General features: G+C 38.8%; 1 protein-coding gene across 1 annotated transcript; it reads right to left on the bottom strand.

The window, feature by feature from the left end:
- Nucleotides 1-1,045: 1,045 nt before the first annotated feature.
- ap2s1 (adaptor related protein complex 2 subunit sigma 1) lies at nucleotides 1,046-4,901 on the bottom strand. Its single transcript, XM_014025464.1, has 5 exons — nucleotides 4,753-4,901; nucleotides 4,209-4,358; nucleotides 2,974-3,087; nucleotides 1,609-1,668; nucleotides 1,046-1,153 (listed from the first exon to the last, which is right to left on the bottom strand). Exons 1-5 carry the CDS (start codon nucleotides 4,753-4,755, stop codon nucleotides 1,052-1,054), a joined length of 429 nt encoding a protein of 142 aa, XP_013880918.1. The 5' UTR covers nucleotides 4,756-4,901; the 3' UTR covers nucleotides 1,046-1,051.
- Between the last annotated feature and the right edge of the window lie 5,725 nt (nucleotides 4,902-10,626).

Here is a 10,626-nt window from a genome sequence, read left to right as displayed (position 1 = left end):
CCTCATAATTTCACTTTTTACCACTAGATGGTGCTAAAATCCTAGACNTCTTTATGCAATAACATTCATGCAAGACAAAGCTGGACCACTTCATTATTTATTTACACAAAATGAGACATAGGTGTTGAATTAGCCGGTAACACACACCTTCCATCAACAAACTCACAGGCTGACAGAAAGGAAGCTGCACATATTTCACCATTGTAAAAAAAATCAATAAAACCTTCAGCATCACATGCAGTCATCAGTGTGATGGTATGGTTCAAATGAGAGATTTTTTTTAGACTTAACTGAAGCGAAAAGACAAAGAAACTCAGATTTACAAAGTTTTAGTTTTATGCAACGTCAAAGGAATGTATGGCTCTTAAACCAACTTGTCTCTTATAGTTWTGTTTCACAACATTTGACAGAAGATACACCAAACGTCACAGTACTGCTTTAGAGAAAACATACAGGTCTACGTTCAGGTCTTGTTCTGTTTCTGTGTTTAAGTGTTTTAAGAAGAACCTACAGGCACCGTTTGATCCATTTCGAGTCGTCACATCGAACGTGAACCACTCGTCTGACACCCAGGAGGACGAAAACTGTCTCTCTAAGATGGTTCTTTGTGTGGATTTATAGAACCTGCTGCGGGTCATCAGCGGTGGTTTATCTTTACGGTGCTTGTTGGTTATAGTAGTGGCATCAAATAAATGTTTAGGTTATTAAGATGCAGAGGAGAGGAGAGAGAAAGCAGTTTTACACAGGGATAAACTGAACCGTCTGCAGCCTCTGGTTAGATGAAGAGTGATCAGATAACTTGAAATGTTAATTTTAAAATCTACAGAATATTGTGACATATAGACTCAGCTGGACTCAGATATCCATATGTAAACAATAGTGTGTATTTATATTCTAAACACCTCCCCTGCTGGAGATAAGAGTTGGCTCTGTAGAGGCAGGAGGACGATGTGGTTCTTTTTCAGAGTGATAGAAATAAGGTGAAGGTCGAGTTGGGGGTCAGGGCAGCAGATAAGTGTGCAGGAAGGATAATTTTCTTTCTTTCTTTTTTTTACTCTAGAGACTGGAGCATGAGGAGCTGCTTGAGGACCTTGGTCTGACTGGTCTCCCTGATCTCTCCTGCCAGGAACATCTCGTCCACCACCGTGTAAACCTTCAAACATACAGAGAAAAGTGGGTCAGAAGATAAAATCATTGACACTGAACAAATACCACCAGTTCAGGTACACAGAGAAACGTCTTTAAGAGGAGAAGTCACATTAACGGTGCCAAACTCCCCCTCTTTGTTGACAGAATATGGAAACACATTAAACAGCTAAAAACATGACTAAATGAGCTTTAGTTGTCAGATTATTGTGATCAACTGTGTTTAAAAGATAATCAAATTGCACTCAGGTTGATAAATAATTATAGTGAATATTTAAAACAGCAGGTGTTCATTAAAAATGACTAATTAAAAAAAATTCTGCCCTCCAATACATATTTACAGGATTCTCAACTAAAAATGTGTTTGTTTGTTTTTCCACATCCCATTGTTCCATCTTTCTGTTGAAGGTATTTGCAACATTAGAATAAAAAAATCCCATAATTTTCTTTCCCTGTCCTCACCTTGTAGAAGTTGAACACGAGGTCCAATTCACACACGTTGTGGAAATACTCATTCAGCACCTTCCAGGAAGAACAGACAAAAAAATGAGAAAATTAAACTTTTGATCCTTTAATAACACAACAATGTGCAGTAAAATATTAATAGYGATTTTGTTCTGTCAATCAGAGAGGGCTTGTTTAACACTAGAATGGCTCATTCAGAAAATTAATTTGTTTTCATTTGAGTCATCATCGAYAGTGTGAGGTATAATGCAGGAGTTCAAGGCTACCAAATCAAAACTGTTCAATAAAAACATGGTGCCAAAAAAAACATTGTCTAAAAAACAAACGGGTCCTATCCTGTTCCTGAGTGAGCGCATAAAAGTTTTCTATATAACATGAAGAACTTYGGAAGAGCAGAGAAACAACTAAAACATGCAGGACAGTGGTCCTTGAGGACCAGGCTTGTCCACCATTGGTCTAAATAAAAGACCGAGGTCGGGCATACTCATCTATTAAGGTTAATGGACACTGCAACTGTTCAAAGTTGTTGCCAGGTGATATTAGTGTGAATTAAATCATATTTTTATTTTGAAGTCGAGGGACTGCTGATAGATTGTGTTAGTCTGAATGGAGCTTTATGAGATGCATTAGTGAAGAAAAACAGGCTTGAACGGCTGCCACAATCCACCTAACAATGTAATAAAAAGATGTTTACACACAGGGACATCCATCCAGATGTCAGTTTAAAGAAGTAATAAAAGCCTAAATTACAGAATTATTGTATTTTTGTTGTGAATTTGTAAAATTCGTAACAGAAATAAATAAATAAAAACCCAACCACCAGGGTTTAAAATGAGACCATGTTTACTAGAACACTAAAAACCTTTCAAACTAAGACGAAGAATTCTAACCTGTGAAAAACTAAACCACAGACATGCAATCTTTTGCAACCAGACAATAAACAAACATTCACTCCTGGATGTTTGAGAAACAATTCATTTAAGCCGCGATTTGAAATAATTACGCTTTCACACGTTAAAATTATAGTTTGCCTTTTACCACAGTAAACATTTGGGCAGTTGTTTAGAATCAATCAATGTCACTTAATTATTAGCAAAACTGCTGAGATATCCTGAGAAGTAAGCTTTCAAGGAGAGATGTTATTATGCTAAAAGAGAAAGGCGTGTTAAATGGTTCTAGTGATGATRTTCTGCAAGTCTCAATAAAATTCATTCAGAAGTTCATGAAAGGTTTCTCTAAAAGACAAACACACGTACACAAACGCACCATCTTTCAGCAGTGGGCGAAAATGAACTCCTCAGACCGTGACAACTAAATCATCTTTGTGTTCATACACAGTGTGTGTGTGTGTGTTTCTGTTACCTCAACAAAGTTGTGGATGGCCTCGAGGTATGCCAGGTTGTTATCAGTCACGTCCACACAGATACAGAAGTACAGACCAGCGTAACGCCGGTAAATAATCTTGAAGTTCCTGAACTGTGAGGACAAAAAGAGATAAATGTTTCTTAATGAACTTCCTCTTATCTTCTGACAATAACAGCAGCAGCACCAAGACTGAGGCTTTGGGGTGGAACAAACCCAAATGTAACAAAAATGAACAAATTACATTATTTTTGTTCTTTTTAATGACGTGTACCAGTGAGGTCTTTTATTGTGTAGTAAAACCAAAATCCAGAGGGTGCATACAAAGTTCCATTTTTCATGTTCAGACCAGATTAGTATGGCTTTACAAACTTTAAATTTTCACACTTATATAGCGTTTTACTTTCTGAATGATTTTTTTTTCTACAGATTGAATATCTTGAATATACTGACATAAATAGATACAAGTACTGTTTTGGACATATTGGTATGGGGAGAAACAGACTGATATGGGTAGAAGAGAACTTGAACAGGAGGGGGTATGCAGACAGAGTATGTACATGTGTGAATGAGAGGAAGGCAGGTGGAACAGAGTGAGGTTACAAGGAGCAGAGGTCCCAAAGCTGCAGGACTTCGAGTACTTTGGGTTGACTGTTCAGGAAAACGGGGAGTGTGGTAAAAATAGAATCCAGGCAGGATTGAGAAAAGTTTATGGAGTGATTTGTGACAAAAGCGTGGCAGCAAAAGTAAAAGAAAAGTTTACAAAAGAGCAGGGAGATCAGCTGTATGATATGATGAGCCAGTGGCTGACAAAAAAACAGAAGGCAGAGCTGTAGATGAGGTTTTCTTTGGGGGCAAGGATGAGGCAGTGGTTTTATATTTTCACTAGAATCATTCTAGATTACACATCAGTCAAGGTTTGTGTAGTATTTATTTGAGAACTTGTTAAATAAAACTTAAAAGGGCAATCTCTTTGATGCAGCCCTACTGATTTTAGTACACAGTCCATTTTTCCTGTTATGGAATAATTGCTCTGTCCTCACTCCAACTACAACCATATATCTCCTCTAGGTCTTTTTCCTGGCAGCTGCATCTCTAACATCCTTATACCAATATACTCACTGTCCCACCTCTGCACATGCCCAAACCATCTCAATATGGCCTCTAACTTGATCGCACAGTTGTTCAACCTGTGGTGACCTCATTCCTAACTCTAACTCTCATTAAGTCCATACCTCAACAAAGTTGGTGTGCTTGGCATCCCTGACAGTAACCACAGCATGCACCTCCTCAATCAGTTTCTGCTTTTCATCGTCGTCAAACTGCATGTACCACTTGGCCAGTCGAGTCTTCCCCGCTCGGTTCTGGATCAGGATGAAGCGGATCTGTGGAATTGAAGAAAACAGAAAGACAGACACTGAACTTTAAACTAAATCATTAAAAACGGGAGCAAAAATGCAGGACATGTTTGCAMTAACAAAAAGTGTGTTTTGAAACTTGTTTATTAGCTAAAAACACGGCTAGACTTGGGCTTGGCTTGACTAATGCAAAAGATAAAATTGTAAAACTACACTCACTCAAAAATATAATGTGCAACATTTGATAAAAACTGAACATRACTAAGTAATTTTCTTTGAGTGACTTAATTTAAAACACCGAGGCATCAACTCTAATTTAACCAGTGTGAATGAAGATTATCTGTCGATATCTTAAGCTAGCATGCATTGCTACAGACGAGACGCCGATAATTAAAACATAACCAAAGAAAACGAGTTTTACCATTTTCGTCTCCTATAAATGCTCCTTAGAAACTCCACAATAGTACGTTTTTGAGCAATAACGCACCACTTCAACTTTAATACATCAGTATTTCTTTTTTTTCCCGACGATTCGTCCGCTACCGCTATCTTTCCAAGCTAAGGGAGAAGAAGCAAGCCTACGCTCAAGTTGCGCTGCATCATGGGAAACGTAGTCTATAAAACTCAATTGAAAATGCGAAACATTTGATGCGAAACTACAAAACCCACCCGTCCCTTCTTGACGTTATCTTTTATGTGACGTTTTGAATCACATGAGASGGGGTCGTGCTGTTTTCCTGTATGGAAATCCAGTTTATCATTTAATAGTGAAACGAGCGTCACCTTTCCCATTCGTGACATTGGAAATTCGTGAAATTTTTATGAAGTGTGATATAAATTATAATGCGATTAATAATTTTATCTAAGATTATTTAAATTTATCAGTGCAAGACGTGGCATACTTTTTTATTTTTCATATTTGTAAGATTTTTCTTTTTTATTGCTAAATTATGCCTAAGATTTTTTTTTGGCTTTGTTTTGTTTACTTTATTTGGCATGCGTAATTTGTCACAATCTGGATTACTGATTGGGCCATGTTGTCGTGTTTATTGTGTGTTTTGTGAGGGCTCTGAGTTCGTTTACAGGCCAGTTTAGACAGCTTGGATCTGAGCCCTCTGGGCGTTTAGGTGGTGGTGGAGGGGGTAGTTTGGACTATGATTGTCAGGGATTGCACAACTGTGTGTAAAAGAATGTGCTTGACCTTGGAACCCAGAAATATTTCAGCTGCAAACACGGAAATAGTTGAGGTAAAATAGGAAAAAAAACAAAAAACAAAAGGAGGATTTGCACTTGTCTTTCCTCTGTGTTTTGGTACTGATGTGCTTTGATTCATAACACTGTGGTAACATGTAAGAATAAAATCTCCTAAATAGCAGTGTGTGTCACAACAGCACACCTCAATGAGAGAAGAAGCTTTATGGTGAGCAAAAAAATAGACATAACAAAAAAGGGCTAAAGGAATGTAAAAGATTAATCAACAGAAACTTTGGCCAATAACTAATCTTTGCTCTATGTGGTGGCGGTCATGTAAATATTGCTTAAAACACAGCTAATGTGACCGAACAGAAGCAAGGATGATGATTCAAGCAAACGACAACACACACTTCAAACCTGCTTTATATTTATGGTGAGTCACATTTCACACAACAACACACTGAACACATTAAATGTTCTTGAGGTAAAAGGCCAGACTTTAAATATACATTMTTGGAAGCTGATGTAAGAAGGAGAATTTCGAATGAAGGACCCAAAAACAGGGGCAGAKGGGTGAACTTGCCAGCCCTGAAACCTGAATGGCCACCCCCAACCCGATCTGACTGACAGGTCTCTGATTGTGGTTTGAAAAATTACTACAGTGAATGACAGAAAAGATAATTTGATTAAACTTACATATTSTATTGGTTTGAATCTTCTTTTTATTAAAGACACAAATACTTGTTGTACAACTGGCAAATCCTATTGAGATCGCAGATTGTTTTTGAAGGAAGGTCTGGAAATGAAAGTCGACTAGACGTACAAGTTTTTGGACTTTAGAAGGAAACTGGAGTCCCAGCAGAAAACCCACGAAAACATGAAACACAACGACCACAGACCAAACCCGGGACATGAACCCAGGACCTTCTTSCTTTGAGGCAACAGTGCTACCCCACTTAGCCATCRTGCTGCAATATAATAAAATAGAGAAACAGACTGAGATAGCTGGRTTAATAGTGAAATGCATCGGGTTATGAAAATTGTCAAGGCAGTTTCCTTAGATACCAGGTTTAAAAAACAGAATAGTTTTCTCTATTTGTGTTTGCCCCCACCCCATTGAAAAAAAGCCTTGTTGTGGCACCAGTCGCATAAAAGTCTCAAAGATCAAGACATTAAATATGATTTTGAGCTCTTGAAGCCCATTGTTTTATACTCTGCACAACAGAAGTTTCTCCGTTATAGAATTACAGCTTCACTGTCCTCCTCTGAAGATTCAATTACTCGTTCAGAGGCTGAACTAATCATTGTACGAAACCTCTTCATAGTAATTCTTTTATCAAGTGGACGACTGCAAGCACAATTCAAGTAATTAGGACTAACCTTTGAGATGATTGATTTTTCACAGGAAAGAAATGTTTCCCCTCTCCGCTGCTGGATGAGGCTTCAGGTCTGAGGCCMTGTGTGACCGCTTTAGCAAATCTATTACGTGTGATGCAGCCATGGGACATTCAAAAATGTCAGAGGAGGACAAATTGAATTTGAAAACGGAGCCAGTGACGGCAGGATGAAGCGGGAGATAAATCGACGGATCAGGGTCCTCAGTAATGAGGGTGTTGCTTCGGTTGACTGTGGTGAAGAAAGAGCTGAAGCGAAAGACAGTGCTCTCTYATTGGTCTGTCTATGTTTCAACTCTCACCTATGGTCATGAGATATGGATCATGACTGAAAGAACAAGATCCCAGTTACAACAGACCAAAATTAGCTTCCTCCAAAAGGGTGGAGGGGCTCAGTCATAGAGATACGGTGAGGAGGTTGAGCTTAGAGTAGAGCCGCTGGTCCTTTGCATCGAAAGGAGTCAGTTTAGGTGGTTTGGGCATCTGAGAGGGACGTCTCCTAGACCTGTTGCCTCTGCCACCTGACCACGGATAAGTGGTAGATGATGGAGGGTTATGGACCAGCTGGGATGAAATAATACACGAGGAACAGGTTTGTTTCCACACTAACTGTAATGGATTTGTGACCTGTCTCAGGTGTATCTGGCCTCTTTAACAGTGACTGCTGGATGTAGGCACCCCAGAAAGCAGAGGCAGGTAAAGATAATGGATGGATGCTATTAGTTTCTGACTACACAACACTGGTATATTCCTTGAGTTGTGCTCAAGGGCATAACTTTAGGGCTACCATTGGGGTGGGGATGGGGGGGGTATGCTGTCTGTCTTTTTATTTGTTTATTTATTAATTAAATCATTTACTTTTGTAAAACAATTCAGGATATGTTGGGGTAATATAGCATGTATCGTTCCCCCCCCCACAATTTTTTTAACAGTAACAAATATTTGACATTTTTTAGGATAAGACGTACCTAAATTTCTCAATTTCCCAAAAATATATATTTACCTGGTACGATACGGAGCAATTACAACACATGACTCAATGTTTTATATAGAATTATTTTGACTGGATCAAAATATTGTGGGGGTCATATCCCCCTAACCCCACTGCAAATTACGCCCATGGTTATGTTTGAATGATATTCATGGGTAAGAGTTAGCTAAAAAAACAAAACCTGACATTCCTCTAAATCAGGCACTGAATTGAGAATGAGTAATTTTTTTAATTAAATAAAAAAAATGCTGTAGCCTTCAAAAAAGCCTGAATGAATATTGCTTATGGCAACTTCAAAATATATGCAGTAGATAAAAATATATGAATAGAAATCTAAAATATGATAAATGCATTTGATTGTTTTTGTTTTTATCTTTTCACCTGACAATGATTTTTTTTATTATTATTTTTATAAGCTGATTTAAAGGTGTCCTGGTGCTGCATTTAAGGTCTCCGTGATCATTGTTTTTTTCTGATATAGTTACAAAAAATTGTGTATCCATTTCCCTGCGTGTTGCAGGCCAGCCTATCAGAAACAGAGCGAGTTGTAATTGTGTCCACAAACCGCTGGGCGAGACTCTTTCTGCTGTCTGCAACCAGGAGGGGAAACGCTGGTAGATTCAGGAGAAGGGCCGCCATTATTGGGAATGTGAGGGGGGAAAAAAAAAAAAAACTGGACTTGAACACAACGTCACACATTTATCCTGCGCGAGGCTTAACATGAGAAAAGACAGCCGCTCTACTCTGAAAACAACGCTTTAGTAAACCGGAACCGTGTTTCTTTTTACGGACTCTTTTTTTTTTTCAGACACAACAAAGGAAGTAATAATCGGTCAAAACAACGTGGTGCTAGTGGACCAAGAAGGAGAGAGAGAGAGAGAAAAAAAAAAATCAACGAAACAGGGCTTTCCAACGCCTCCTCCTCCTTTTCTCCCTCCAGTCCAGTCGCTGTGAGAGAACGAGAGTTTGAGCATTTTTTCCCCCTCGTCTCTCTCTCTCTCTCTCTTTCCCCTTTTACTTTCCTTTTTTTTTCCCGAGCAGATTTTGTTTTCCAGCTTGTGAAGGATAGAATGTTTCTCGTGACTGAAAAACTTCACTGACTGAAATGAGAGGCTGAATGCGGGACGCAGACGGCGTGTTTACTAGAAAAGCAGGCAATTTTTTTTTTTATATAATCGATGTGAGAGCTTGAGTGGGGAGTGTTTTTTTTTTATTTATTTTATTTAATTTTTTGTGGTGGGGGTTCGGCTTTAAGAAGAAAATCTTATCCGGTCGCAGCAGAGCTGGAGAATCAGGAATGATATGGTATGTATGTAAACTATGGATACTCTTCATGTTCTACATTTTAAAGCAGATTTCCACAGATTAACCTTTAATCTTCAGGACTTTCTTCTTCTGCAGTTTAAATGGCTGTAAAGTCCAGTAAATAACAAGTCTACCTCATTCCTCCCCCTCTCTAGCTTTTACATGTTTGGAAGCCCTTAGTAATAATGGTTATTCTAATAATTATATGGATACATTTAATACTAATAATAAGGATAAAGCCTCCCTAAGACGCTGTAGTCTGACCCTACAGGTTAAACATGATGTTTTCCAGAGGAGAAAGAGGGGCATCAAACGTGTCCTGCTCAAGCCTTAAAAACTGTTTATGCAACAACACCTGGAATGCATTGGTGTTGTCAGGCCTGGAGAAACTCCACACCATACATGCCTTTAATTACATTTAAATGAGCAATACAGCTTTACTCAATCGATAGCTTTTATCTGCTGTAGTTCTTTTGTAAATCTTGGCATGAAAGTAGGACAGTTTGATGGTTTGTTTTTGTCAAAAAACATGAATGGGATTTATGTTTTTAAATAAAATTTCAAAGGTTTGAATACAGAACTTCCTGGTGGCACATTTAACTAAAATATGCAAACATTCTCATTTAACTTGACCACACCTGACACATAATTTGCTCAAGTCCTCCCTGTTCTGTTCATACAAGACGGTTATCTGGGCGTATAGATACCAGAACGAGCTCATGTTAAAACAATTAATAGCTGCCATTACTCAGACTATTCTTGGGGAGAGAAGAGTGTCAGAGTTTCATTTCACTGCAGAGTGATCATTGCTCTGGCAGCCACTCCCTGTCTCTATCCAAGTCCTTCCTCTGGGCTAACACTGCTTCCTTTAAAAATAAAACAGCCTTTTCTACATGTTGCTGAAATCCTTGTTTTAATGTCGACTGTGGGAGATTTCAGAGCGACAGAGGAACTGGGTGACAGTGAAGGTTTGTGTGGATTTGGCCTCAGCACACAGCTGCTCAGCAAGGACTTTGATCTGGAGCTACTGCTGTGTCATGGCCAGGAAAAAAAAGGGACATTAAAAAAATAGCTAAAGCAGGAACTTTGTCATTTGATAGTTTCGTCCCAACTTTGGTGTTACAGATCAGTGACTCATTACCCCGTCACATTTGCTGTCTTGTGTTTCGACTGACTGCTCAGATTTGAATAAATCTTCACGCCGAGCTGAAATTAAAAGGTGCACACTTCACTTTTTCTTTTCTCTCCTGACAGAGGCGGTCTTTTAGCTCAGGTAAATGCGTTAGCAGCTGTCGGCACTTCTCCTTTCTGCTTGATTGGGCCCTTTGCGATGCGGTCACACCTTTCCAGGAAGCCTGGTCTTCCTTTAATCGTACCATTTGTTCAGGCAGCAGGCCGGTTACCAGCAAAC

This window comes from Austrofundulus limnaeus, unplaced genomic scaffold (assembly GCF_001266775.1).
Source record: "Austrofundulus limnaeus strain Quisiro unplaced genomic scaffold, Austrofundulus_limnaeus-1.0 Scaffold477, whole genome shotgun sequence".
NCBI lineage: Eukaryota > Metazoa > Chordata > Actinopteri > Cyprinodontiformes > Rivulidae > Austrofundulus > Austrofundulus limnaeus.
The sequence above is the reverse complement of the archived record's forward strand: the minus strand, read 5'-3'. Positions and strand labels throughout refer to the sequence as shown.